Source organism: Epinephelus lanceolatus, chromosome 24 (genome assembly GCF_041903045.1).
Source record: "Epinephelus lanceolatus isolate andai-2023 chromosome 24, ASM4190304v1, whole genome shotgun sequence".
Taxonomy (NCBI): domain Eukaryota; kingdom Metazoa; phylum Chordata; class Actinopteri; order Perciformes; family Serranidae; genus Epinephelus; species Epinephelus lanceolatus.
Window position 1 is genome coordinate 20,992,529 of NC_135757.1, and position 27,859 is coordinate 21,020,387.

At 40.8% G+C, this 27,859-nt stretch overlaps 1 protein-coding gene and 1 non-coding gene across 4 annotated transcripts in view; one reads left to right on the top strand and one right to left on the bottom strand.

Moving 5' to 3' along the window:
* col5a2b (collagen, type V, alpha 2b) overlaps positions 1–20,660 on the top strand; it is a 41,774-nt gene extending 21,114 nt beyond the window's left edge. For all 3 annotated transcript variants that reach the window (XM_078165685.1, XM_078165686.1, XM_033616286.2), the window contains 49 exons: positions 671–724; positions 1,147–1,239; positions 1,336–1,410; positions 1,521–1,565; positions 1,697–1,750; positions 1,831–1,884; positions 1,980–2,033; positions 2,252–2,305; positions 2,932–2,985; positions 3,927–3,971; positions 4,051–4,104; positions 4,196–4,240; positions 4,370–4,423; positions 5,818–5,916; positions 6,037–6,081; positions 6,163–6,261; positions 6,384–6,437; positions 6,537–6,644; positions 6,747–6,800; positions 6,909–7,007; positions 8,789–8,842; positions 8,953–9,051; positions 9,132–9,185; positions 9,286–9,339; positions 9,430–9,483; positions 9,589–9,642; positions 9,766–9,810; positions 9,918–10,016; positions 10,133–10,240; positions 10,389–10,442; positions 10,606–10,659; positions 12,007–12,060; positions 12,212–12,265; positions 12,371–12,478; positions 12,574–12,627; positions 12,772–12,825; positions 13,523–13,684; positions 13,779–13,886; positions 13,995–14,102; positions 15,861–15,914; positions 16,033–16,140; positions 16,258–16,311; positions 16,440–16,547; positions 16,691–16,744; positions 16,837–16,944; positions 18,679–19,033; positions 19,121–19,311; positions 19,437–19,679; positions 19,764–20,660. In XM_078165685.1, the coding sequence (XP_078021811.1) occupies positions 671–724; positions 1,147–1,239; positions 1,336–1,410; positions 1,521–1,565; positions 1,697–1,750; positions 1,831–1,884; positions 1,980–2,033; positions 2,252–2,305; positions 2,932–2,985; positions 3,927–3,971; positions 4,051–4,104; positions 4,196–4,240; positions 4,370–4,423; positions 5,818–5,916; positions 6,037–6,081; positions 6,163–6,261; positions 6,384–6,437; positions 6,537–6,644; positions 6,747–6,800; positions 6,909–7,007; positions 8,789–8,842; positions 8,953–9,051; positions 9,132–9,185; positions 9,286–9,339; positions 9,430–9,483; positions 9,589–9,642; positions 9,766–9,810; positions 9,918–10,016; positions 10,133–10,240; positions 10,389–10,442; positions 10,606–10,659; positions 12,007–12,060; positions 12,212–12,265; positions 12,371–12,478; positions 12,574–12,627; positions 12,772–12,825; positions 13,523–13,684; positions 13,779–13,886; positions 13,995–14,102; positions 15,861–15,914; positions 16,033–16,140; positions 16,258–16,311; positions 16,440–16,547; positions 16,691–16,744; positions 16,837–16,944; positions 18,679–19,033; positions 19,121–19,311; positions 19,437–19,679; positions 19,764–19,910 (4,146 nt within the window). In that variant the 3' untranslated portion in view covers positions 19,911–20,660. The remainder of the gene's footprint in view (positions 1–670; positions 725–1,146; positions 1,240–1,335; positions 1,411–1,520; positions 1,566–1,696; positions 1,751–1,830; positions 1,885–1,979; positions 2,034–2,251; positions 2,306–2,931; positions 2,986–3,926; positions 3,972–4,050; positions 4,105–4,195; positions 4,241–4,369; positions 4,424–5,817; positions 5,917–6,036; positions 6,082–6,162; positions 6,262–6,383; positions 6,438–6,536; positions 6,645–6,746; positions 6,801–6,908; positions 7,008–8,788; positions 8,843–8,952; positions 9,052–9,131; positions 9,186–9,285; positions 9,340–9,429; positions 9,484–9,588; positions 9,643–9,765; positions 9,811–9,917; positions 10,017–10,132; positions 10,241–10,388; positions 10,443–10,605; positions 10,660–12,006; positions 12,061–12,211; positions 12,266–12,370; positions 12,479–12,573; positions 12,628–12,771; positions 12,826–13,522; positions 13,685–13,778; positions 13,887–13,994; positions 14,103–15,860; positions 15,915–16,032; positions 16,141–16,257; positions 16,312–16,439; positions 16,548–16,690; positions 16,745–16,836; positions 16,945–18,678; positions 19,034–19,120; positions 19,312–19,436; positions 19,680–19,763) is intronic.
* A 5,888-nt stretch (positions 20,661–26,548) lies between these two features.
* On the bottom strand, positions 26,549–26,621 carry trnat-ugu (transfer RNA threonine (anticodon UGU)). Its single transcript has one exon. It is a non-coding gene; the product is annotated as a tRNA-Thr (tRNA).
* Positions 26,622–27,859: the final 1,238 nt, after the last annotated feature.

The following is a 27,859-nucleotide window of genomic DNA, read 5'->3' on the forward strand; positions in this document are numbered from 1 at the left end:
ATTCTTCTTATTATAATAATTAAATGTATTTATAGGAGCCTTTCAAAACACTCAAGGACACCTTAAATGATGGTTAAAAAACAGGAAGCAATGTATCCATAGATCATTAAAATCAAACAATTCAGTAACATACATTAATAAGTTAATAAAATAGACACAATCATACTGTAGTTAAAAAACTAGGCATAAAATCATCACAGAGTCAACAGTCATCATCATTTATACTTGATAATGTTTGCCCAAGGAAAAACTGCAAAACTCTTGCATTTTAATTCAGATACATAATACAATTTTTCAAAGTATTTTTCAAACTTTTATAATAACTTCATAAACTTTATGCCTCTTGATTTTTGCTATATACATTTTTTTTTAATTATTTCATTTTCTCTGACTGTGTTAATGTTATGCACCAATTCATTAAAGCCAATTCCTTGTATATGAAAACTTACTCGGAAATAAACCTGATTCTGATTCTGACAACGGCAGGATGGTTTGCCAACCAGCTTTCTAGGAAGGACAAAGACAGAAACTGTGTATACAAAATTCTGACAATTGATATTTTTGAAAGCTATTATCATGACTGTAATATAATGTTGTACACTTCTAAGAGACGTTTATAGTTGTATACAGCAATTCTCATTGATTAAAATCTCTTGTGTTTATGATTCAGGGTCCTCCAGGAGCTCAGGGACACACCGGACCAAGAGGCTTTAAAGGCAGACGGGTAAATCTGAATGAATATTTTAGATGCAGTAAATCTACAGGCTAATCTGCTCATGGCAACAGCCAACAATTTGCCTTTGCACGGCTCAAACTGTGGGTTTTATCTTTGTTGTGGTCTGTAAATTTCTGCTTATTGCATGCAACTTAAGATTGCTGTCAACACACAGAAAACCCTCTGTAAGTGTAGGAAGATGGTCTGTCAGTGGGGTTAAACGTGTTTTATTTTATAGTAATAATAATAATAATAATACATTGAACTTCTATAGTGCTTTTCTAGGCACTCATTCTGTTTTTGTTTTGTTTTTTTGCTTTTCCACGGTGCATGTCCTGCACTTACTATATTCATGATGCTTAATACATACACTTCACTCCAGTGGTTCATCTCTCCCTCTCATTAATCATATTTCACCACACACCCTGCAGGGATTCCCAGGGCCTCCAGGATTTGATGGGGAGCCCGGTGTGCCAGGAAATCCAGGAGAGCCTGGAGCCCCAGGACAACCCTCACACCCTGGGGTGAGTTTTTCCCAGAATCTGCACATTGAACAGATAATGAAATGACTCCTCTGCAGCGGTTTGAACATTTCTTTTGAATAATTTACTTCCCAAAAGGGCAACCTGGTGTCACAGATGTCTGCAGGTTTTGGTGAGAAGTCTAGTATGGCTGGGATGGTATCAGGATCAAGGGTGAGTGCTGCACAGGGGAAAAAAAACAGTAAATTAAAGTTTCATATATACAAAGTTAGTACGTTTGCCATAATGTTTAAATCACAGTGTATGAAATGTTGCTTTTTCAGGGTGAGGCAGGACCACGAGGACCTCCAGGACAGCCTGGGCCACAGGTGAGTTTTGGCTTCCTATCAAAGATTTAAAGGCTTAATTTTGATGATATGTTGTCACAAGACTTGAGGTAGGAACATAGTAATGTTGTATCCTGGCATCAGAAGTGACTGTCATTACCTCCTCTCCTCAGGGCCCAAGTGGTGGTCAGGGAATTCCAGGAGAGGCTGGAGAAACAGGACAAATGGTAGAAACATTTCTGCTTCTTCATTTTTGATTTTTGTGAAATGTGTGTCAGTAATGATAGTTTCTTGTGTTTCTTTGCAGGGTGAGCCGGGTCACCGCGGACCAGACGGGCCACCAGGAAAAGCTGGACCTGATGTGAGTCGAACCTACACAACAGTTTATGATATGTTGTTAATTATTTAAAAGCAATGATCATTTTTAAACACTGTTATTTTACTTTTACTGCACAGGGAGAACCTGGACCTGCAGGCGCTCCAGGAGAGCCAGGATTTCCAGGATCTGTGGTAACCTGTTCCCCTCAGCATTCACACTAAAATTGCATGAATTACAATACCGTTTATCATGACCAAGTAGCACAGTCAAGCCCAGAAGAATGTTAGGAGACGCACTTAATTCAGTATACACTTCATTTAAAATAGAACCTATAAACGGTGATCACAATCTGTAGACATAAACTTCTTCCTCTGCTTAGTGTGTTTGTTGATTCTTTATTTAAATGCAGGGTGCAAGAGGATTCCCAGGACTTCCAGGTCATCCAGGACTGAAAGGTCACAAGGTAAGTCACACAAACATTGCCATTAGGGATGCAACGATTTAGTGGTGATGTCGGATATCAGGCCAATACTGACTCTAATAGCTGGATACAGTATTGGTGACAACGAGGCTGTTCTATTCAATTCATTTCTAAGTTTATGTCTGATTACACAAGTGCGTACTACGTCATGCTAACAACAAAAATGTTGGATGTTTGGAGGTATTTTGCACTCGCAATATGTGGTTGCTGGTGCATGGTTTACTTTTTTAATAATAATAAAACTTCAGTAAATCTAAATCTAAAAAAAATGTATTTGTTAGAATTTCTTTCTGCAAAGTTAGGACAGAAATGTTTTAAGTCTAGCCTGATGTTGACTTACACATAAAAGAATTGGCACTTTCACACTTTGAGGTACAGCTTATTAATTCAAAACAAGCATGGGATCTATACTCGGTATCGGCCGATACCCAAAGCTCAGGTACCAATATGGGGACTGAAAAAGTCCCATGGGTGCATCCCTGCACTGCACAATCAAAAGTCATTCCATGCTATCATCGCTCCTCACTTTTAATGATTATTTTTCAGGCTTTTATGTAAGAAACATCAAGAACTTACCTCCTGTTTGTGACTTTAAATCTCTCCAACAGGGAATGTCTGGTCTTGTTGGGCCAAGAGGTGAGACTGGAGCGGTTGGAACCAAGGTGTGAATTTGCTTTGTCTCATCTTGTGGTTCCCAAAGTGTACAACTGTATCATATTATAGATATATTAAGATCATTATAACTCTACTGACCTTAGAAATATTTAGCATGTACAAGTTTTTTGGATGGCAGTAGCTCAGTCCATAGGGACTTGGGTTGGGAACCGGAAGGTTGCCAGCTTAAGTCCCCATACGGACCAAATACAGACAGAGAAAATTCTTGACGGGTTGAAGTCATTAGATGGGTTAGCTCAGCTGGTTAATAATGCCAAGGTCACGGGTCTGACCCCCATACTCACCACAGACATATTTAGGGTGGCAGTAGCTCAGTCCATAGGGTCTTTTGGGAACCAGAGGGTCACTGATAGCTAGAGAGGTGCCAGTTCACCTTCTGTTTCTTCATGTGTGTGTATTACGGGCCTATGTGTATATGACAACAGAGAGAAAATTTTGAATTTTCCTTTGGGGATTGATAAAGTATATCTTCTTCTTCATCCTCTTCCTCGAACACTTTAAAGACATTCTGTAACCCCTTTTCTGTAATGTTTTATGAAATGTCCCAAAATAAGTAATAAATAAATAATTTAACCAACATATGACCCTATATAGAACCACTAACTTTTTGTTCTTAAATACAGGCACATAATACACAATACATATGCTGACATGATGACATGACAATATAAACTCCCAAAAAAAGACAGAGAAAAAGAGAAAAATACATTTAAGAAAGGCACCCAGGGGCGTAGTGGGTAGAGCAGGCATCCTGTATACGAAGGCAATGTCCTTGCCGCAGTGGCCACAGGCTCAGTTTCAGCCTGCAGCCCTTTGCTGCATGTCATACTCGCTCTGTCTCCCCCCTTCATGCTTCAACATCAGATATAACATCACACAGACACACATAATGCAGTTTTAACATGGGTTATGTCTTTGTGCTCTGTAGGGTAAATCTGGTACTCCGGGTGGAATGGGTGCTCCAGGCCCACAGGTAGGAAACTCATCATCACAACATTTCACACAGAGTCAGGTGTTGATGATAAAGATGCTGAGCAGGTGTTTTGTTTCAGGGACCAGCGGGCATGCAGGGAGAAAGAGGCAGAGCCGGACCAACTGGTCCTGTGGTAAGAGAAACAAAATGTCTTTATTCAGTTGGAAAAAGTGTTAAAATATAAAACGGTGATGCATGATTGAGGTGTTTTCTTTCTGTTGTAGGGAAAACGGGGTGCAGCTGGCCATGTTGGCAAACCAGGTCCTCTGGTAAGGACCACATTTATCAACTTAATTGAGTCAAATCAAATGCAAATTGTGAACTTGAACCCTATAATAAACCCAAAATCCCAGTAAGCTTTGTTTTGAATATTTGACAATTTTTTTATTTAATCACAGGGTCCAATGGGAATCCTTGGAGTGGCAGGTTTTCCCGGTAACCCAGGAATGAAGGTGAGACTGAACAGTTTTATGTCATAATATTATAATTAAAGATTTGGGAAGTTTTCTACAACATTAATCCGTTTTTATTTCCATTATCTTGCTGTGAAATTATTTATTGTCATGTAGCAAATTGTCTATATTGGCAGACTGTTAGGTAACAAAAACACACATTGACCATAACCTCAGTTCATTTTATCTCACAATACAACACTGCTGGATGAAAGCTAAAACAGATAACTGTGTAATTAGAGAAAATGACAGTGGTAGAATCTAAGTACATTTACTCAAGTACTGTACTAATGTACAGTTTTATACAACTTTCTACTTCTACACATTTCAGAGGCCAATATTGCACTTTTTATTCCACTACATTTACTGGATAGCTTTAGTAACTCGTTACTTTTAGCAGGTTTAGATTATTAATACAAAATGATAATAATAAGAATAGATCAACTAATAAAATATGATGTAATATTTTAGGATAACATACCCTGTGGTATATAAAGTAAGCTGAATTAGCTCCACCTTTAACAGCTGCAATTTTCGAGGGATGAACACAGAGTGCTGCAGGGATGACCTTTTTTCTGCAGGCTGATCCAGATGTTAATGTCACACTGATTTCTTCAATATAAATCACACAAAGTGAAAGTCTCTTAAGTATGTGTTAACCACAGACCTTATTCCAGGCATCTAACCAAAAATCCACTCAAAAAAACTGATTGACTTTGAGACAAGGGAACCAAGAGTGCTAAAACGCTAACTCATTTCCAGCTTTTATTTTATTCTGAGATAGGCCATTCTACATAATGAGTACTTGTACTTGTGGTACTTCAGGTATATTTTGATGCTTATACGTTTGTATTTTCACTTAAGGGAAATTTTGAATGCGGGACTTTCACTTGTCACAAGGGTTGTAAGAAAATATCGATACACCTGAGTATTTCAATATTGAATTTGGTAATACTGTATCAATTCTCAGAAGCACTGTATCGATTTTTTTTATTTTCTTAGTTTGTTTGCCTTAAGAATCCTGCAAGCATTTTTATTCTATTTTTACTAATATTGGCAAAAGTTAACTTTTTATGCAGATGTTTATGTTCTTTACACTATGACAGATTCCCTAAAATGAGATTAAAAATTGGAATATGTCACCTTGCCTACAGTATCACAATATATCGTGATATATTGAATTGTAACCCGTGTATCGTGACGCATATCATATTGCTAACTTGCCAATACACAGCCCTACTTGTAATAGAGTAGTTTTACACTGTAGTATTGATACTTGTACTTCAGTAAAAGATCTTAGCACTTCAACCACTGCCAAAATCTGACCCCAAAATTTTAATAAAAGAATTTTTAAAAAGTCCTCAAATTTGACCTAAGTCTGTCCTCTGGTGCAGGGTGAAGCAGGACCGACAGGTGTCAGAGGAAGTCCAGGACAACAGGGACCCAGAGGGGACGCCGGTCACGTAGGACCAGCTGGACCAACAGGAAAGCAGGTTTGTTACAGCTTCATCAATCTGATTTAGTTTTGGGTATTCCTGGGAAAGTGAGCACATCCTGTTGGACTTTATTCACCTTTGGATTAACATAACAAGTAAAAAAAATGTTTTTAACAGGGTGCTGAAGGACCTGATGGAATTCCAGGTGCTCGCGGCCAAGCTGTAAGTATCTACAAACTCTGTGAACCATTTTTAGCACTTGTCCGTGAATCTTTTGTGATATCTGCTTCTTCTCCTCCTCAGGGTATTGCAGGTGTCCAGGGTCCATCAGGGCTGTTGGGTCCATCTGGTCCCCCTGGCCCTCAGGGAACTACAGGAGCACCAGGACCAAAGGGCCAACTGGTAACCTTCCTCACCCTTTAGCATGACTCCATTTCCACCTCTGTAACTTTGTAGCTTATAAAACTGAATGCACTGGGAGCTTTAATGTCTTGATCTCCAGTTTATCTGATGGTGTTTTACAGGGTGAAGTTGGAGTGCCTGGATTCAAAGGAGAAGCTGGAGCCAAGGGAGAAAGAGTAAGCTAAAACACCCTTTATCATCCAAAAAATAAAAGTTAAAAACGATGAAAGTTAATTGGAGGAGACTGTTTGACTGATTATTGATTGCTGGGTTAGGGAGACCATGGTATTCCAGGTCCACTGGGCCCAATGGGAGAGGACGGAAAGCGTGGACCCAGAGGTGATGGTGGATCTATCGGGCCACCAGGACCTCCAGGAGAGACAGTGAGTCAACTTTTACTTCATCTTTTAAAAACAAAACTTCTACAGAGAGTCCTTTTCATGACTTCAGGGCCTGAAATGTAATGGATACTCAATTTGTTTTAGGGAGCCCCCGGAAATAGAGGTTTCCCAGGTGCAGATGGTTTGCCAGGCCCTAAGGTGAGTTGACTTCACATCAAAATACACATAATGCCGGAGCATAACTGTCCTTAATTGTGATTATTCTCGACCATGACATGTTTTTTTGTGTATCTTTGAACCAAACAGGGAGCCCAGGGTGAACGAGGACTGCCAGGGTTACCTGGTGCCAAAGGTTTAGATGGAGATATAGGACGTAATGGAGAGTCAGGTTTAACAGGAGCTCGGGTAAAGCACACACGGCACACATTATTACAGCATTTATTCATCACTTTACTCTTATATAGTAAAAAACTACCCACAAAAGGCAGTTAGAGCAACTTCACACAGGCAGAAAATCTTGTATTTGTTGACCTCAAGTGGTTTAACTTTTCACCCTGCTCCAGTGATGTAGAGGTGTACACCAGGATGTGTCAGTACACTGTGACATCACTGTCAGGTGTGGTTACAGGTTCAAAGCTTGCAAGCAGAAAGGGCAGTGAAATGCTGCTTTTCAACCTGGTGTTAAGTTACTCTTTAGAGGGGACCTCGTGTTCACTGTCAGGACAAACTTGTAATTTTGGTTTTCTACTAGAACATGTTAACATGCTTTAATGTGAAAAGAAACACTTTATTTTCCTTTTACTGTCTTTGCTGAAACACCTGTATTCACCCTCTGCCTGAAATACTTGAAATAAGCACTTGTCTCTATAAACCCCCCCCCCTCCCAAAAAAGCCCAGTCTTCTCTGATTGGTCAGCATTTCTGGATCTTCCACAACTCTGTGTCTCTGCCCTGTCATTGCAGCCGCAGAAATGACTTTAATAGACAATAGCAGCAGTGCGTTTCCCTAATGTTAGCATATGCCTACATATACCAGGGCAGCTGGGAAGTGACTGTGTAAAGCGTCACTATCTCCCGTTAAAAATCACCAATAAAAACATATCAATACAATCGGACATGTTCCAGCAGGAATATTATCCAAAATCTGAGAATAATTAACATCAACAACTAAAGATTACATGTCTCCATCACATTAGCATGTAGCTACATGTAGCAATACACTTTCTCCCAATGAAAATCAGGGGGAGATATTAACCACGTTTTCATGTTTCTCTGATGTACGCATGTAGCATGTAGATTACAAGCACTATCAGCCGTGTACCTAGAACAGATGACCACAAAGAAATCTCCCAAGAGTTATGATCATTTTGTCTTGAAAGTAGAAAAAACACTTGGATACAGAATATTCAGAATGGTCTGAAGCATGAGGTTTTTGGTAACAAGGATTACTTTTACATACATTTACCTCACTATTTGAAACTTTGGCTACACTTTATTTTACATTTTTACATTTTTAACATGTGAAATCTGAAACGGTATTTTATATGATAGAAAATAAGGAGAAGCCTTTTAGGTTTTCCTGTGAAGACTGTCAACAGTTGAAAATGGCTATTCTTTCAATTAAAATGAGTTAACACCTATGACGAATTATAATGCACTACTGTGCACTTAAAGAAATTTTGTGTCACTCATAACTGGGTAAATTTTGGTAAGTAGGGACATACAATATTTTGTTTATTTCAAGATTCCCCAAAACTTTAAAGTAACCTGTCCAAACAGGTCCCAAACCACATAATACCAGCTTGAAATTAAATGGTAAATGTCAGAAGTACCATTGTCTATATAGAGCAGGGGTGTCAAACATACAGCCTGTGGGCCAGACCGACACACCAAAGGGTCTATCCAGCCAATCCTGTCAGTCAGCAGCTTCAGTTCAAAAGAAAATGTATCAGGAAATGCATGGATAGATGCACATGAACGTCTACAGAATACAATTCTTTACTCAAAAAAAGGGTAGAAGATATTGGAGCTGGCCCATGGAATGAAATGAGATTGACACCCCCGATCTAGAGACAGAGCATCTGTTAGTGTTCCTGTAAGATATTTAGAGAATATTTATTTTGAGAAGATGCAGCTCTAGAGACAGGTATTGAAGGTTGTTCTGTAACTGTGCATCTTATTTCACAGGGTCTGACAGGACTTATTGGTGCCCAGGGATCAGAGGGAAAGCAAGGACCACAAGTACACAAAACTTTTTTATTTTCATGACTCATTTTAATTTCCCTAAAACAACCAAATAAGGAATCATTCTTGGTAGATTGCACGTATTAATGTTCTTGCGGTCTTTCCAGGGCTCAGCAGGAGATGATGGTAAACCAGGCCCATCTGGTTCTACTGGAAACCGAGGTGCAGGTGGACCGATGGGTCTGCCAGGACCAAAAGGCTTTGCTGTCAGTATTTATGTATTTGAATCATTTTAATTATATATTCTGTGCAGCAACAGATGACTAATGTGGTTCCTGATTTTTAGGGTGATGCTGGAAAGATTGGAGAGGCTGGCAGCTCCGGGCCTCCAGGTCAAAGGGCAAGTCATTTTCTCTATTGATATCATTTATACATCATACATGCACACATCCATACAAATATACCTGCAGCTATACTGATAGATACTGTCTGTCTTCTAGGGTGTGCATGGAAAAGACGGAGAGGAGGGCGCTGCTGGTCCAGCCGGCCCCGCTGTAAGCATCTAACTGTTGACACAATCTCATCATCAGTGATTTGATGACACGATGTTTAGATGAATTTATATTCTGTTTGCTTTTCTCCAGGGTCCTGCAGGAAAGAGAGGAGAGCAGGGACCACAGGGACTGCATGGTTTCCAGGTACACTGCACCCCATAGTTATAAGAATATATGTTTATTTCAGTGTATTGATGTCATTCTTGTTCATTATTGTTATTTGCATTAAATATAAATTGAATTCTTTAGGGTTTGCCCGGAACTCCAGGACCACCTGGAGAGCCAGGAAAACCAGGTGATGAGGTATGACAAATTTAATTATTTTTAATTCAGCCTTAAGTTATATATTGTACAATAATAAGTCCTCAACATACTAAGATGTTTTTCTTATCATACCACAACAAGCAGAATATGTTTTTTTTCCAGGGTCTTGCTGGAGAGGCTGGGGCTGGTGGAGCTACAGGTCCAAGAGTAAGTCCATTACTGTTCATATTTAAATCAGTCAGCCACAAGTCAATACATTTAATTATTTTTTGCAATTAAGAGGTGTTGCGTTTATCCTTTGTTTGTCCTTGCAGGGAGAAAGAGGGCCTCCAGGAGAGAGAGGTGAAATCGGGCCCAATGGGCTGCAGGGACCTAAAGGTAGTCCAGGTGGACCAGGACCAGATGGGCCAAAGGTACTGTAACCATGAAATCACTCATGCAGAGACACTAAGTACCAAAACCTCGCATAATATTTTAATTTGTTGCATGTAGATCTTGTTTACACTGAGCCTTACTGTGTCCCTTTTAGGGTAGCATTGGTCCAACGGGTTCTCTTGGAGAGCCAGGAGGTCCAGGACTTCAGGGAATGCCAGGAGAGAGAGGTACACCAGGACCTTCAGGCCCGAAGGGAGATGCAGTAAGTAAAAGATAGGATCATCTGCAAAGAGCCAGAGATACTAATTTCTCCTCGAACATAACCGTCAGTCAAACAAAATATCCGCTACTGATGTCAGCAGGTTGTTGAAGGAAATTAAGCCACTGACAAAGGTGATTTCTTCTAACAGGGTGCAGTTGGAGAACCTGGGAACGAGGGCAAAGCTGGAGCTGACGGTGCACGGGTGAGTCGTGAACTATATGACGTTTGTGGCAAAATATTTTACCTGATGGCACAAAGACTAAACATATTCACTTTTCGGTCACTAGCTGCTGATAGTCATGTACAACTGAGTTTTATTTTGTCTTATATGATATTCTAATATTTTTTGAAAATTCTATTAAAAGGGGCTTCCTGGTCCTGTTGGACCTACTGGTTCCAGTGGACCTAATGGAGAGAAGGTGAGCCCAAAACCACAATTTTAGCATGAATTTTTAAGCCTAGAAATGTTTGTATAATTAGCCAAATTATTATGTTTCAGAAAAGAAAAAAAATATATCAACAATTACGCAAAAATTACAATGTTTGACTGATGTTGAGTCATAGATACAGAATTAAGAAAGTTCTAAATGAGGGTAAAAGTAAACAATAATGAGAATCTTGGTGCAGAACAACAGGATGGAGGGAGTAACTGTTTTCAATTTTCAGTTCAAAATGACTGCTGTTTAAATAAGTCCACTTTTGAATTCAATTTAAAGGTACAGTAGGTCAAGTCAACTTTATTGACTTGACCTTGACTTGAATTGGATGGTGTGAGGAAGAGAATTCCAGAGTTTCGGGGCAGCGATAGAGAAAGCCCTGTCCCCATAACACTTAGTCCTGGATCTCGGGACAGATTGGTCAAACAATCTCAGCTCTCTTACAGAGTGATATGAGGAGAGGAGCTCTATGATGTAAGAGGGGTGAGGCCATTTAACACTTTGTAGACAAACATCAGAATCTTAAAATGTATCCTGTAGTCAACAGGCAGCCAGTGTAGGAAGGTAAGAATGGGGGTAATGTGCTCCTTCTTTGTTGACCTTGTTAAACTCTTGCAACTGCATTTTGGACTAGTCTGTTGATGTTGTTTGGCTCTAAGGGGATGTAGGCCTGCATGTCATCTGCATAATTAAAGTAAATAAATGGAGAAGAGGATTGGGCCAAGTATGAAACCTTGGGGTTCCCCATAGTAGATGGGAACTAAGGAAGAAAATGAGTTACTCATAGAGACAAAGAACGATCTGTTGGATAAATATGAAGAGAACCAGTTTAAAGACCCCCACCCATTCCATTAATCTGTGTTTGAGAATGGCGTGATCTACAGCGTCAAAGGCTGCAGTTAGAGGAGGAACAAGAGGACGGAGCAGTTACTGAGTCAGCAGCTAGGAAGAGGTCATTTGTTATTCTTAATAGGGCTGATTCAGTATTGTGAAGGTAACTTTTATAAAAAACAACAACAACAAAAAAACATATTTTTTACTGAAACTGCCCCTATATCCTGACAGTAAACCATGATTTGTTTGTACGAGCATGTCTCATGTACTATTGTCAGCATATAGTGACAGTTTCAGCAGACATGTCTTTTTTTTTGTTTTTCAATAGAAGATACCAACTGTAGACTTTAATGAGCACTGGATATGTGGCCTGCACATAAACCAGACGCTAACTTTGAAAACTTAAACCTGTAAAGTTCTGCATCATTCCAGGTTTAGATAAAATGAAAACCTAAAGGAATTCATTTGACTCACTTGACCTTCCCTTTATTTCAGGGTGAACCCGGCCCACCAGGACCTACAGGACGCAGAGGCACTAGAGGAACTCCTGTCAGTACAACATTTTATTTTACAACAGAAGTTAAATTAAAGTGACATTGCCCTTGAATGGCTATATGTCTACTCCTTCCTGATAAAGTGTGTGTATGTGTGTGTGTGTGTGTGTGTGTGTGTGTGTGTGTGTGTGTGGTGATGTTAACAGGGTTCAACAGGTGAGCATGGTCCAACTGGTGCTGTCGGCTTCCCTGGACCTGCTGTAAGTGGCTGCTAAAGTTAAAGTTAACGCAGGGCGGATATGTTCAATATATACCAACAATTAAATCATTAATGCTTAACGAAAAACATCCTGTTTGTTTCCCAGGGTCCCGATGGTCAGCCTGGAGTCAAAGGTGAAGTGGGTGAGACAGGTCTGAAGGGAGAGGGAGGAGCACCTGGACCACAGGGGATGGCTGGGAAACCAGGAGGACAGGTACACTCAGTTAACTACAGTGGGAAAAATGTCAAACAAGTCACCTAACTACAGTTAATCACTCCACTTACACTGCTATTGATGTGTGTTTTTAGGGACCTGTTGGTGTGACTGGACTGAAAGGTGGCAGAGGAACACAGGGCGCAACGGTGAATTAGGCTCAATATTTTTACATGTTCAAAGCCTTTGGTGTTTTAACAGTGTTGTTGTGCTTTCTAACATGCAATAAGTACTCAGGTGTTATCATTTTTATAATTAAAGTGAATCTTTCTTCCTCTGTTGTCTTCCCACAGGGTGCTCCTGGTTTCCCTGGGTTGCCAGGAGGAGTTGGACCAACTGGAGCTCTTGTGAGTTTTTTGGTTACTAGAGATGTAACGATATATCAAAATTTTCAACCTCATGATAACAATGCCTCCATCATCATGGGACTGTGACAAAATATGCCATGAGATTGTGTGATTATTTTGCTAGTATAGCTGCCTTCTAATATCTAAATTGTCGGGGTTCAACATTTAACGTTTGCCTGGGGTACGTTAACTCTGGGCTTGTGCCTTTGTGCAGTTGTCAGATCTGGCAAGTGTGAAATAAATGTGATGTATTTACTCCTGGGTCAACGATGTCACATATGACATAAAGTTACCAATGTTAAATGCATGCAGGAGACTTACCTTTTTTTTGCCCAGAAGCTAACACTCACCGTCGTGCTGCTCCAGCAAGGCCCTGGTAAATGGACTGCACTTGTATAGCTCTTTCTAGTCTTGTGACCACTCAAAGTGCTTTTACATAACATGTTACATTCACCCATTCACACACAGTTACACACTGGTGGCCGAGACTACCATATATGGTGCCACCTGCTACTCAGTAACCATTTACATTAGCGGTGTGTATTGGCAAGAATTTATGGATACGATACATATCACGATACAGAGGTGACGATTCGATATATTAGACTTGGTTAAGTGTTTCAATTTCATACTTGCTGTTAAGTCACATTTGTATTTCCAAAATCTGTACTGAGGGAAGACTACGTGTGTGTTTCAGGGTGCTGTTGGAGCAGACGGGCCAATAGGTCTTCCAGGAAAGCCAGGAACTCCTGGTATTGTTGGAGAGAATGGAGCTCCAGGACGTCAAGGAGAGAGAGGACATGCAGGTGCACCGGGTACCCCTGGAGAGAAGGGAGACTCTGGAGAGGATGGTCCTCCGGTAAGGTGCAGGTTGGAGTTCACTGTAGCATTCATTTTAGGCTGTGCTGAACACAAATAAATCCCGAGGTGTTTGTCTTGTGTTTCTCCGTCAGGGGCCTGATGGGCCTCCAGGACCTGCTGGCACAGCAGGACAGCGAGGAATCGTGGGTACGCCTGGATCGAGAGGAGAGGCCGGCATGCTAGGACTGCCAGGTCCTGCTGTAAGTGTTCCTTCTGACAATGTTTTTAGCATCACAAAGTGATATATCTTGCTTTAAGAATGTGGTGATGAAAAGTTTAATTATTTGAACGTTGTATTTATTCCTCAGGGTCCACCTGGAAAAGCTGGAGCTCCTGGAGTTCAGGGCGGCAAAGGGCCTGCTGGAGGAGTTGGATTACCAGGAGCCACCGGGCCAAGAGGTGATGCCGGCCCTGAGGTTTGTCAAGTCTATCTTGGTCACCAACAGCTTTCATTTGTCAGTCTTTAGCTGGTGGTTGTATCTGGAGTTACTTTAGATCAGTGCTGCTTATTTCTTGAAAACACGAATATATGACTTTTGGAAATTAGTTTCAGATTTTAGCACCAAAAACAGACTCTCTTACTATTTGGTATTCATTCATTTCTCTAAAGTTATTAGGAATATGACAGCAAAAATACCTCAAAAACTGCAATTATGTATTAGATTGTCATTAATAATATATGCAGTTTGGATGATTTTTTGTCTCTGCCCCCCTTGGCACTTTCAAACAAACCACAGCAAAAGTGCCTTCTTGCAGTGGAGAAAACTGATTTAGGTGTGGATGTTTTCAGTTGCCTCTTTGTCAGCTCCACTAAATAAGTGCTTAACTTATGCTCCTATGTCTATTTTGCAAGTGTTGGTGGTGCTTGTTGTGGTTGGCACTGAACGGTGGTGGCATTTGGCTGCAAGTCACACAAATGAAGAAATCAACTCACCAGTTTGTAAACTCTGCTCATGCGTCTCTGCTAGCTGGTTAGGATGAAGTTTTTTAATGTTAACTTCGGTAAACATCAAAGAAAAGATGGAGATGATAGGTATCAGCTACAATCCTGACCACACGAACAACTGAAACCACCTCTGCATCCATATCTACATGTGAGGCACCAAGGCAGCCGAGAAGGAATCTAACACTGGCTGCGATCCTGATGGCGTGGATCTTTCTGCCTAACTTGCATCCTGCTGGGATAATAAACTGTATGACACTGGTGCCTACATCAGTTTCCAATGTGATATCAGAAACTATCAGAGGATTCTGTTGAGAAAAAGGGACAAGGCATGTGTTTTACAATGAATACGGACTGGCGTGACAGTGGAAATATGAGTTGCTGTCCTATTCCTGCCCTCCTCATGCCACAGGGGAAATAAACACTCTGGATCATCACTGTACACCATTCAGAGGAGGCTGCAGAGCAAAGTCATTGCCCTCATTTGAGGCGGGGGACGACCATGCAGCCATCATGTCAAGATCAAAACATGCAAGCAAACTATGACACATGCACCCAGTGACATGAGAGACGGAGCCAATTAGAGTCTGGAGCCCATTCCAGGACACTGTTGATGTCACCAATAACCGTTGAGTCTGTGGTGGATTTAATTTGTGAAACAGAGGCAACTGTACCCAAAACTACAGTTAAATCATCCCACAGCCAGAATGGATTACCAGAACCATCCGGAAACATAGTTAGTATAGAGTATAAAGCAGCAGCCATCAATGTAAGAATTACACGGCACAAGTTAAAGGAGCTGAAAGGATTGCATTTCACTGGAGATGTGCCTTGTATGACTTCATGTGCCAAATAAATTACTGATAAAGTGTCTCCCAAGGTGGTCTTAAAATTAAGAAAACATGATGCAATCCATAAAGGCTTCTCTGTATGCTTTCTACAAGCTGGTACCCTTGTTATTTTCTTCTCTGCCCCTCAGATAGCCTAAGTCCACCACTGGCTGTCTAAGTATTTAAAGTTTGGTATTGCTGTCATCAAATAATACTATGTATGAATCAGCGTCCAAAATATCTTTACGAGTTTCGTAGACTTTATACAGCAGCAACCTTTAAACGAGGTGAAAGTTTTCTTCAAAGCAAGCAAATATTTGTGAAAAGACAGGTAGGTCTAACTACAAACAAAAATGATTTTAATATTTTTTATTTTTATGTCATAATTTGTGTTTCCTCAGGGTATTGCTGGAGCAGAGGGACCTCCTGGGACAGACGGCCTTGTTGGAGAAAGGGTAAGATCCCATACATCGTGTGTTTTTGCTTTTATTTAAGCAGTGGACTGGATTTACTAATGGTACCATGTGAATGGCTATGTGTGCTAATCACTGGTGTGTGTTCATGTGTTTCCAGGGAGACAAGGGTAATACTGGTCCTGAGGGTCTGGCTGGAACTCCAGGGTCTCCAGGAACTGAGGGTCCTGTGGGACTGACGGGTGGTCCTGGACCAACAGGCGAAAACGTGAGCTTCACAAACAGAGATAGTGCTAATATATCATGTCAATTACATACTGATAGCACTCTCAATGCTAATTGCAAAGTCAGTTCTGTCATTTCTTCTTGCTTGTTTTGTGTTTAGGGTGCCAGAGGCGTCCCTGGACCCCAAGGAGCACCTGGAGTACGGGGGAAAGTGGTCAGCATAAAAATACTATTTTTCACCTCACTGATACACAAAACAAAAATTTAGTAATTAGAAAAGGTGCTTGTTTTTAGTGTGTTTTCCAATGACATGTTGAACTGTTACTGTGTGTTTAACTTCAGGGCCCTCAAGGACCACAAGGAGATAAAGGAGCACCTGGAGAACAAGGAGAAAGGGGCCAGAAGGGACACAGAGGTTTCACCGGGCTCCACGGTCTGCCAGGAATAACTGTAAGCAATTGTTTTTAATTTTAACAGCTTCAAATACTCATTTATATACTTCAGCCACTGTTCATAGTTACTTCAGAGAAACATTAAAAACACAGTAACATTGAAGGTGTCAGACATTGAAATGTCATTCTTTTCTATTTCAGGGTGCTACAGGTGAGCCAGGAGCGACAGGTATTGTTGGACCAGCTGGGCCAAGGGTAAGTTTATCATATCCAGTTAAACTATGATCATTGTAAGTGCTGTTCTGCCTTATTTAATAGTGTATATTTCACACTCTTTTACCGCACAGGGTCCTCCAGGAGTGGTGGGTCCCCCAGGAAAGGAAGGAAACATTGGTCAGCCCGGACCAATGGGTGCTCCTGGAAGTAGAGGTGCCATGGGTGACATCGGGGCCCAGGTGACACAAGATTCTTTTTATCTTCTTTATATTTCAAATAATCAGCTTATTGGTATTATCCATACACTGTCTAAAACAATAATTGTAGCCACTGTGATGTCACCCATTGGTTTGTGGACTAGTCTTGAATTAGACTTTTTGACCGTGGCCATCGTGGATTTTTGGAGCCAGAAGTGACCATATTTTGGACAAGAGGATGGAGCTAACAGTAATGCTAACTTGGTTAGCATGGTGCATTTACAACTTTGGTTCACTGTGATAATGCTAATGCTAATTTTGCAAAGAAGAAACAGGCTTAAAACCGTTAAAATAAAATTAACTTACCTGAAGAACATGTTACTCCTTAGAGCAGGCCTATTCAGTTAGCAGCCCGCAGGCCACATCCCGCGCAGAGGCAACCTCCAAGTGGCCCAGCTAGGAATGGGTACTGAGACCCGGTATTAAACAGCCCTGGGCAAAATTAATCAAGACTGTAGTATTAAAAGCTCTGCCGTTATCGGCTCTTACCATTACTTTTTAAAGTTTTGGTTTCATGTATCATCACGCTGCAGTCTCTCTCCTGCTGTCTGCATGTTGAGGCTGACCTCTTCCACACAAACACAGACACACTCAAACATGACAGAGTGAAGTCAGACGACAGCAAAGAGGCGGCGGAATATAACTACAAGATTACTCTAGTTGACAGCAAGTACGCTTGTTCCTATAAGTTAGTGCAATTAAACGTTCGCCTGTAGAAAGTCAGGGCTTTTTCAGTTTTTGTGTTCAGCATGTATAAAGCGATATTTCAGTCTGCTCTGTCCACAGTCTCTCATTCAGCACCATTGTGGTTTACAGTTGCAGTTTACACAAGCACATCATGCTAGCGCGACCAATAACAAATTGTTAAAAAACAAACTAAAATGAAAACTGTCTGTATGTCACTTAGTTTGCTACCTATCTTAAATGTACCTGAGACAGCCGACCTGCAGATAGTGAGTGTCCTCAGTAGAGGGGGGACTGAGAACAGGAATGGCTGGTACTGATGTGCTTATATAACGTAACTCACTATTGTGATGTCAGGAGGAATATTTATTTTATTGACATGTTAGGTTGTTTCCAGTGAGAAATGACTGAGTTTATATAGTGACTTTGTTGTTGTAAACATGACTGTTGCTGTCATAGACTGTATAAAACTATATCCTGTGTGTCTTCCTAAACACTTGACCCTAAAGGAGAACATCAGAAAATGAGGGAGAAGGGAGAGGGAATGAGAGAGATGCCGGTAGAGAGATAAAGTGTGTTATTAGTTACTGTTTATGTGACTTGTTATCCTTCTGTGCGTTGATAGCTAGCTAGTGTCTGCATTGCATACAACTTTGTGATGTTCCTTGGTCAGATGTGAGGCTAAAAATTATTTTTTTTACCAATTACCGAATTATCGAATTACGATTACCAAAAGCTTGAAAAAGTTTTCAGTAGATTGCCTGCTGCTGAAAATGTCTGGCCCATCGATATTTTCTGGTTTTAAAGTATGTTGAAAATTCAATTTGTAATTGAATAGCCCTGTCTTAGAGGGTCTTTTATTACAACCAAATGCTGAACAGGACATTTTTTAGACAACCAAAATGTAAAGGTTATCTTTATTGAAGTGAAACACACTGAAAAAGTGACAGCTACTGCTACCCTTATACTCTGTAAACCACTTGCAAGACAAAAATCAAATAGAGAAAAAAAAATGTATCTTGTCTTTCTCAGGGTCCACCTGGTGACGATGGCCCACCCGGCCCTCCAGGCCCCCCAGGACCTCCCACCGCAGCTGTGGAAGACCTCTTTGCTGCCCCTTATGATTACGATAAGGGTTTTGTGCCAGAAGCTGTGGAATTTGTTGAGGACGATGTAGCTGCTGATCCTCCACCGCTTCCCGAGATCAACAAAGATGAAGCCCTTCCCAACAAAAACTCAGCTGTCCTCCGTGCAGACACCGGCGTCCATGCCACACTGAAGACCCTCAGCGGACATCTGCAAAACCTCCGCAGTCCTGATGGTAGCCAGATGAACCCTGCCAAATCCTGCCAGAACATCAAGGAGTGCTACCCTCACAAAAAGAGTGGTAAGGGGTCTGTTTGTCGTCTTTTCTGCTAATTATGTTTTTAGACCATTATGAAACCTATTGATGTCCCCTTGCACTTTTAAACAGGTGAGTACTGGATTGATCCAAATCAAGGAAGCACAAAGGATGCCATCAAGGTCTTCTGTAATATGGAAACTGGTGAAACCTGCATCAATGCCAATCCAGCCACCATTCCTCGCAAAGCCTGGTGGACAAAATCCAGTCCCAGTGCTGACAAACTCATCTGGTTTGGAGCAGACATGAGCAGTGGAACTAAAGTAAGAAATTGAGAGACATTTATTTTGTTTTTTCAATTTGTTTCATTCAAAATGTTATAAAAATGAGTGTCTAGAAGTCTGATATCAAGCATTCCCTGTGTGTAATCATGTCAATCTAATTTCAGTTCCGCTACGGAAATGCAGATGAGCAGCCCAACGCGGTGGCGGTTCAGCTGAAGCTGCTGCAGCTTTTGTCCAAAGAGGCACACCAGAACATCACCTACCACTGCAAGAACAGTGTGGCTTATAAAAATGAGAAGAGCACCAACCTGAAGAAAGCGCTGGTCCTCAAAGGCTTCAATGGCCAGGAGCTGAGAGCACTAGGCGTTAACCGCCTCCGATACACTGTCATCGATGATGGCTGCTCGGTAAGTCATTACCAGACACCTACATTTGACAAAAATCTGTTAGAAGGCACTTCTACTAAGGTATTTGTCTTTTTATCTCCTTAGAAGTCAAACGGAGAGTGGGGCAAGACAGTGCTTGAGTACAGGACTCAAACTTCTGCCAGGCTGCCCGTCGTGGACGTGGCCCCCATGGACATTGGAAAGCCTGATCAGGAGTTCGGCCTGGACATCGGCCCTGTGTGCTTTTCATAAAACAACACAAGATGGACAGAAATCGCCCTTTTTTTTAGAGGAGTAACATCATCACCAGAAATTATAGTAATAAATGGACTCCTCTTTCTGTGAGCATCGATGAGTTCTTCTACACATGGCTGCATTTCCCGTAACCTGTTGAAGTACAGTGTACTTGCTGTGTGACCAGTAGGACGCTGATGTAATTGATTCACCTTGTCAATAAATATACAATCTGGAGCACCAGTACTCTACAGGGAAATGCATGTGAGTGGAAAATAAAGTCTGAGGTGCTAACATGAAATTTATGTATAAAAACAAAGAGTTTAGATGGATTGTAAACTTGCATAAACTGGAAAAACAGCCAATAATATTAAAGTTTAAAGAGAACTGAGAGCAGATTGCATAAGAACTAAAGCAAATAAAAGCATTTTCATTTGGCTTTTTTCCAGTAAATGCACATCCAGAGGCCAAGATAGGGCAAGAGTTAATATAGCAATGACTGTAGTTCTTAATTTTAATAAAATAAACAATGAAAATCATGCTTGAACCTAAATTATTAAGTTCTGTGCAGGAACTCATTTAATCATTCAACAGAAAAACCGTTGTATCTCCTTTAAAACTTAAACTGTAAATGCAACATATGGCTGTAAATTGCAAATTATTTGTTTGTTTGTTGACTATTGATGTGGAATAAATGTCTTTCTTTGGAATGGCTGTGCTTCTCCCACAAACCAAAGGCAGAAGAGTTGAATAAACACATGAAAATGAGTTTAAAGGGGACCTATAATGCCTTTTTCGTATTTTGTGTCTTTATAGTGTTGCAGTGAAGGATGTTCATATTAGAGGTACATATACATGTAGAAGTAATCCCTGTGAGCAGAAAGTGAGGGGTTCAGACTGTTCTGAAAACTTGTTGAATGAAATCCCTCTGATTGGCAATTCACCTCAGCACACAAGAAGACGACTGGAGTCAAGAGTGGGTGAGACCAAAAAAAAAAAAAAACCTGTTCCATGAGGTACAAGTGTTATTCTTTAGCCACTGAGCTCTTCAGCAGAAATATTTCATGATGATTTGTGTTATCGTTCACTGGTGCACAGTAAATTTGCTCTGTTCTTTCAACATTGGATTGTGTTGTTAATGTGCTAACTGGCAAACTAGCAGCAAGGCAGTATACCGGTTTCCCTTTTTGAATGACAAATACAGACTACCACTGTCTACTGGTATAAAGAGTTATTTCCTTTAACGCAGGAGCAGAACGTACATTCTAGTTGGCCGTCAGCTGTTGTCTTTGTGTTGTGTTCATGTGCAACTGCTTGGCTGAGACATATTCAACATGAGGTAACAGTAGGCTGTTGTTGCCTCTAGTTCTCTGAAGTCCATTTGGTGTGTCTGGGACTTTAGAGAGACAGGTGGTAAAATAACAGGTCAATTAAGATGTTCCAGCACAGACAATGGAGGGAAATAAAGTGGGGGTTTGTTAACCTTTAAAGCATGTAAATATGTTCTAGTAGAGACCTTACATACATGTATGAGCCTGAAAATGAGCATAATAGCTCCCCTTTAAATGAGCTCAGAAATTACATGACAGTATCTCACCACTAGAGGGAGACAAAGCTCTTTCCTTAGAGCCATCAAATCACAGTTAACTGCTTTCACCTGGTGAAATAGTCTCAGCTGGACTGTGGGACTCTGGGTGTTGAAAACTAGTAAACCTGTGTTTTATGATAAATCAGTACAAATAGCTTACAATTCAGACATGAGCTTATCCAGTTTACTGATTTACAAAAGCAACACGAAAGCCTAATTTCAGTTTGAAAAGGCATCCTGGCTGCATGCACATGGGCGTGTGATCAAATGAGATGAAAAAAAAAAGGCAGAGAGAGGGAGAAGGAAGGCATCCTTACAGGAAGAAAAAGAGCCAAAGTTCAGGCAGCACATGTATCTGGGTCGACCTCTCCTCTCCTCGCTCGGTGAAAGACGTGACACTCTCACCGTTTCCTGCAGCCCAAGCTCGCTCCACATCTGTCGAGGTGGTCATTTTTAGCCAGGGCTGCTATTTTCATTTCGAGCATGGAAAATTTGAACAGAGCAGAGCAGGTAGAAGTCTGGATGAAGGAATTTCAACTGTAGCCTACTTCTCTGCGAGCTCAACAGTACAGTACTGACATCTAAAACTGTGTTTGAAATGCAAATCCAAAAATTCCCTGGTGTAGCTTTGCCACATATTTTTCCTGGATGTCGAGTCCAGTTAAAATGATTTCAATAATGCTTTCATTGTTTACTGCTTCACAGAAAGAAAAAAAAGAAAAAACACAGAATCCCAGATGCTTACGGAACATCACATCACCAGGCTCCTCAAACATTAGAAAAGGTTAATCTAATCATTCACTCGTCATATCAATTTTATCGCCCTGGCTACTTACCTCATATATTATTACATTCAAATGAGGTTTGTGTTGTATAATAGAATTTGCTTCTTTTTTTTCTTCTTATAAAACACTTTATAGCTTGTTTTTTTAATAAGACATGAGTTTACAGTGATGCAATCTTTAGCATGCTAACATTTGCTAAAAGACAAAGGGTGCATCGTATACTTTTTATTTTTAATATGTACTGCAGCTGCCCTTAAAAAGTAAATACTGTTGCTTGCAGTATGCACACAATTGGGACATACTACTGTCTCATAACATTACACTCTGAACTTTGACCCTCTCCCCACATATTCTTTGGTTTGAAAACAAAACAAAATGCTGTTTACTGAGCTCACCAGAGATGGAGGTCAACCTGCAGAGCTCAGCTGTTGTTACTTTGCAATGTGTGTAGTTCAACTTGGAAGTTATAACTGCATATGAGGTAGATTCTAACATATTCATCAAAGTAAAATTACATATGCATTTATAATTTTTTTTAAATTCTTTTGTTCATTTAAACAATTAATATTCCTGTTATTACTAACACTAATCACACACTTGAATTCGCTGTCAGTCGTCGTTGCAGCTTCTGACAGCTGTCAACAAGATGTCATCTGTTTGTGGCTCAGTTAATGTGACATATCGTCTGCTGTGCAGAGAATTGTGGATCAGAATAGCCAGAAAAGCATGCTGGCTTGCATACTGCAAAACTGGACCGGATGTAGTAGAACATCCTGGTATTTTTGGCATACTGTGTGACATACAAAATCTTTTTCAGGCATACTATATAGTATGGTAGTATGGGTATTGGAATGCACAGAAAGTATAGGTATAGGTATAGATGTTTTAGTCGCCTCTTCATAAGCTCTGCTGAATTTGGTGCTCTTCTGTCTATGATGCAAGGGCTGGTGGTGCTTTTTGTGGTTGGCATTGGACAGTGGTGGCGTGGGGCTGCAAGTCACTCAACGAGATGAAGAAATCAGCTCACCAGTCTGTAAACTCTCCTCCTGCAACTCTGCTAGCTGGCCAGGTCAAGGTTTTAAAATGTAAACGACGAGGAAACGATGGAAAAGAGGGGCACAAGCTGGACTAGCACCTTGGTTGCCCATGTACTACAGGCGTTAGATATTATTATATATCATTATTAGTAATTAGACGACATCCGTGCCACATAAGTTTCCAGTGTGATATCAGGAACTGCTTTGTTTCAATAAAGCCTGGAGGGTGGCATTCGACCAGGTGACTCTTTTTCTGTGTGGATGTGACAGAGCAGAAGACTCCGACAAGAGAAGGAGAGGAGGCTTGTACTTTATACTGCATAAGGACTGGTGTGACGGTGGGAATGTGCTGTGCTGCATTCAGAGCCAGCTGCAGAGCGTGTTCAGGGGTAGAGATGCCCCCATGTATGCAGCCATTTTGTTGAGGTTGAGATATGTAAACAAACTATGACACATGCCCTCAGTGGCACAACATATGGAACCAGTCAGAGTCTGGAGCATCTTCCAGGACACCACCATCAATGTCACAATAAAATCAATGAATTCACAACAACAGCAGCAGCTGTACCCAAAACTACAGTTAAACCATTCCACAACCAGAAATCATGGATTACCAGAGCCATCCAGTAACATGGGCAATCATAAAGCAGCAGCCTACAATGTAAGAAGACACACACAAAAAAAGAGACTATTTTACAATGCACAAATTGAGTGACCTGATGGAATCACATTTCAGTGGAGATGTACTTTGCACTATTGACAAATACACTCACTGGGCACTTTATTAGGTACACCTGTTCGACTGCTTGTTAACGCAAATGGCTGATCAGCCAATCACTTGGCAGCAACTCAGTGCATTTAGGCATGTAGACATGGTCAAAACGACCTGCTGAAGTGACTTTGAACGTGGCATGGTTGTCTGTCTCTATGTGTCAGCCCTGTGGTAGTCTGGCAATCTGTCCAAGGTGTACCCCACCTCTTGTCCAATGTCAGCTGGGATAGGCTCCAGCCCCCCCGCAACCACAAACAGGGATAAGCGGTAACAGAAAATGAATGAATGAATGAATAAATGAATGAATGAATGAATGGTTGTTGGTGCCAGACAGGCTGGTCTGAGTATTTCAGAAACTGCTGATCTACTGGGATTTCACACACAACCATCTCTAGGGTTTACAGAAGCTGGTCCGAAAAAGAGAAAATATCCAGTGAGCGGCAGTTCTGGATGTCTGCTGCAACATTCATATGGTAGGGTCAGAATCTGGTGTAAACAACATGAAAGCATGGATTCATCCTGCCTTGTATCAACGGTTCAGGCTGGTGGTGGTGGTGTAATGGTGTGGGGGATATTTTCTTGGCACACTTTGGGCCCCTTAGTACCAACTGAGCACCGTTTAAATGCCACAGCCTACCTGAGTATTGTTGCTGACCGTGTCCATCCCTTTATGACCACAGTGTACCCACCTTCTAATGGCTACTTCCAGCAGGATAACGCACCATGTCACAAAGCTCAGATCATCTCAAACTGGTTTCTTGAACATGACAATGAGTTCACTGTACCCCAATGGCCTCCACAGTCACCAGATCTCAATCCCATGGAGCACCTTTGGGATGTGGTGGAACAGGAGATTCACATCATGGATGTGCAGCTGACAAATCTGCTATCATGCTAATAAGGACCAAAATCTCATGGCTATGTGATGATATATGAATGTTGTTGTTGTTATTATTACAAAAGGACATGTGGGGGTGCTGGTTTACAGAAAAAGGCTGCTCAGCTTTATTTAGCCTCCTGCTCATTTCAGAGAGGAAGAAGTCATTTCTCATTTCCTGAGGAAATATATGAGCCCAGAGGCTAATTTCTCCTCTTTCTCTTCTTTTCACCTCCTCCTGCTTGCTTTTACACTTTAAAGTTTTACTGTAACCCTGATGTAGTTTGTGTAAATGTCTGTAAAAGTTAGAATGTGTTCCACGTGATGTGTTTGTGCCCCCTTCACCCAAACGTGAAGCGCTGGAGTCTGCGACCCTGAGATGACTTGGCAGCAACGCCCAGATCCTGACTGGGGTGTCTCTTGTTCAGCCGAGGAGCCTCGATGAGATTTCCCAGCTACTCCTTTTCCTTCCTGTGCACCCTCCAACCCCACCTCACTGACGCCCCTCCAAAACACTTAAAGAACACTGGGAAAGGATCATGAGAAAGGACCAAACTATTGGCCTAAATTATTCTCTGTGGCATGAAAACACTGGGCTGAAAACAAATCACACAATTAAGGGAAAGTATTAAGTTTACTCTGTCATCATAAGATAAAGTTTGCTGGTTACAGTGGAAGTAGAGCACATATTATTACCATTAATCACAGGCTTTACATGTAAAATTAAGCAGTGATTAGTTTATTGTGCATTTCTAGATGAAATATTTTGCACATTTTCTCAATTTGCACATAAAATTAACATTTTTACTCCCCATTTTCCATGAACATCCTGTTCAGCAGTCACTTGAGCATTACCTGTCTGCACACCTGACCCTCATTCCCCCTAATCATGCAGCCCTCACAGGTTTGTTGTGAGTCAGTCACAACAGCTCCCTGAGTTTCCTTCTGTTCTCTCTGACCTGGGCAGTTTGTTCTTAGGATTAAAAACCAAATTAATTCAATAAAGAGTTATTAAAGGGGGATAAAAGCTTTCAGAGGTAGCTTGTTAGCTTGGTACAATAAATTTACACAGTTTATTTTTATTTTTATTTTCCATACAGTTTTGTGTCCACATTTCTAAATCATATTCAGAGTACAACCAAAGTGTGTTTTTTAATGGGTGGATAAAAACACCATCACATAAATGGCAGAAAAGTTCATTTTAAGCATTTTTTTTTTTTCGCTGTCCAATTGTAGTACAGTAGGATGACACTAGGACCCAGGCAAAATTTGGCCAGTCAAGGTGAGAGCACCTGAGCTGTTAAGAGGCTTATGGAGCATCCTTCATCTGTGATCACTCCTGTCCACATGCCGAACATACCTTGTATTTTAAATAGATTTTATTGTTAAGGTACCAAACACACCCTGAGGTATTGTTTTGTTTTTTTTTTTTAAATTTTATATACTTTATTAGTCCCTCTGAGGGCAAATTCATTTGTCATTAACACACAGGTTACACATGCACAAACAGGACACATACATGCACAAAGTGGAGAGATGTCAGAGTGAGCAAGCAAGTCCCTAAGGACTGAGCTACTGCTGGCATTAAATGTTCACTAGGCCCCTGCGAGATTTGAACTCACGACCCCTGGTTTACAAGACCAGTGCTCTAACCACTGAGCTAAGGAGCCTGTGATGTAATGATGTAATGTTATTGTAAAGGTAGTGTGGGGGTGCAAACACACACAATATTGTTTGTGTAAGTGTTAATATTGACGTTTTTGTATTTTTAATTGCAAAAAATGCCAATTACAAAATATGGGTCTGCTAACAACTTGTTTCTTTTTGGTCCTTACAGTCCAGGGGAAGTGGCAGCAGAAAGGCATGAGTGTTTTTTAATATTAAACAATGTTTGCCTGTGGTTGGACGAAGATTAACATGAGTTGTGTTCAATTCACAGTACTGACTGCTGTTTATTTTACATTGTGTTTTATGTTATTCATTTTAAATTGTTTTATCTGTATTTTAGTAAATTGAGCTTAATAATGTATGGTTTTATTTTTTTGTGTTGGAATTGGTGTTGGCCTCCAGTCAAGGGGCGGCTGGTGCAGTGGGAGTTTACTTGGTGAGTTGCGGTGATAGAATTTAAGGTTCGGTGTGTCACTGCTAAAAGTCTGGGCGTTTTTCTGTTGAAAAAGGGGTTTATTTTGTGTGTAATTTTTGTTATCCACAGAAAGTATATTTCCAGGGCACTGGTCTGTAGATTGATGCACCACACCCCCTGCAGCAAGACACTCTAACTTTTACAGTAAGTGCTTTTATAATAGTGTTGTTAGAGACCCTGAATTTAATATAAGCCTGTTATGGGCATTTTGACCCACACTGACTGTTGGCTTTGTTATTGAAGATTGGCTCTGGTTATATGAAAGTGAACTTGGATATTACAACTTGGATGTATAGCGACAATAAGTGAGGACGTTGTTAAAGTGTGTATCCAGTTATGTGTTACATAGCAAGCAGGCTGCCAATGTTAGCTTGCAAAACATGCTCCAAAATCTGCCACAAAAGTTCATTTTTTTGACAGAGCCTACTTGAGGCAAACTCAAAAAAAGAAAAAAAGACAACTCAAGGTGGAGTTTTGCAAACACATTAAAGATCCAGGAGGTTCTCACAGGAATGAACAGACTTCTGCTTGAAGTACATATACAGAGCTATGTAGAAGCGAGGCACACTACTGCTTGTCCGAGTGCTTCTTCAAAATCTGGACAGCAGAGGAAAATAAGTAAGCAAATAAGAATTGAAATTTTAATGGCAATCGGTGGATGATCCACACCAACAAAACTCAGAGACTTGAAAGCTGCACCTCACATGGGTGCTGCCACACATGCACTCTTACACAAACACCCCTCCTCCACCGGCTGAGGTCGAA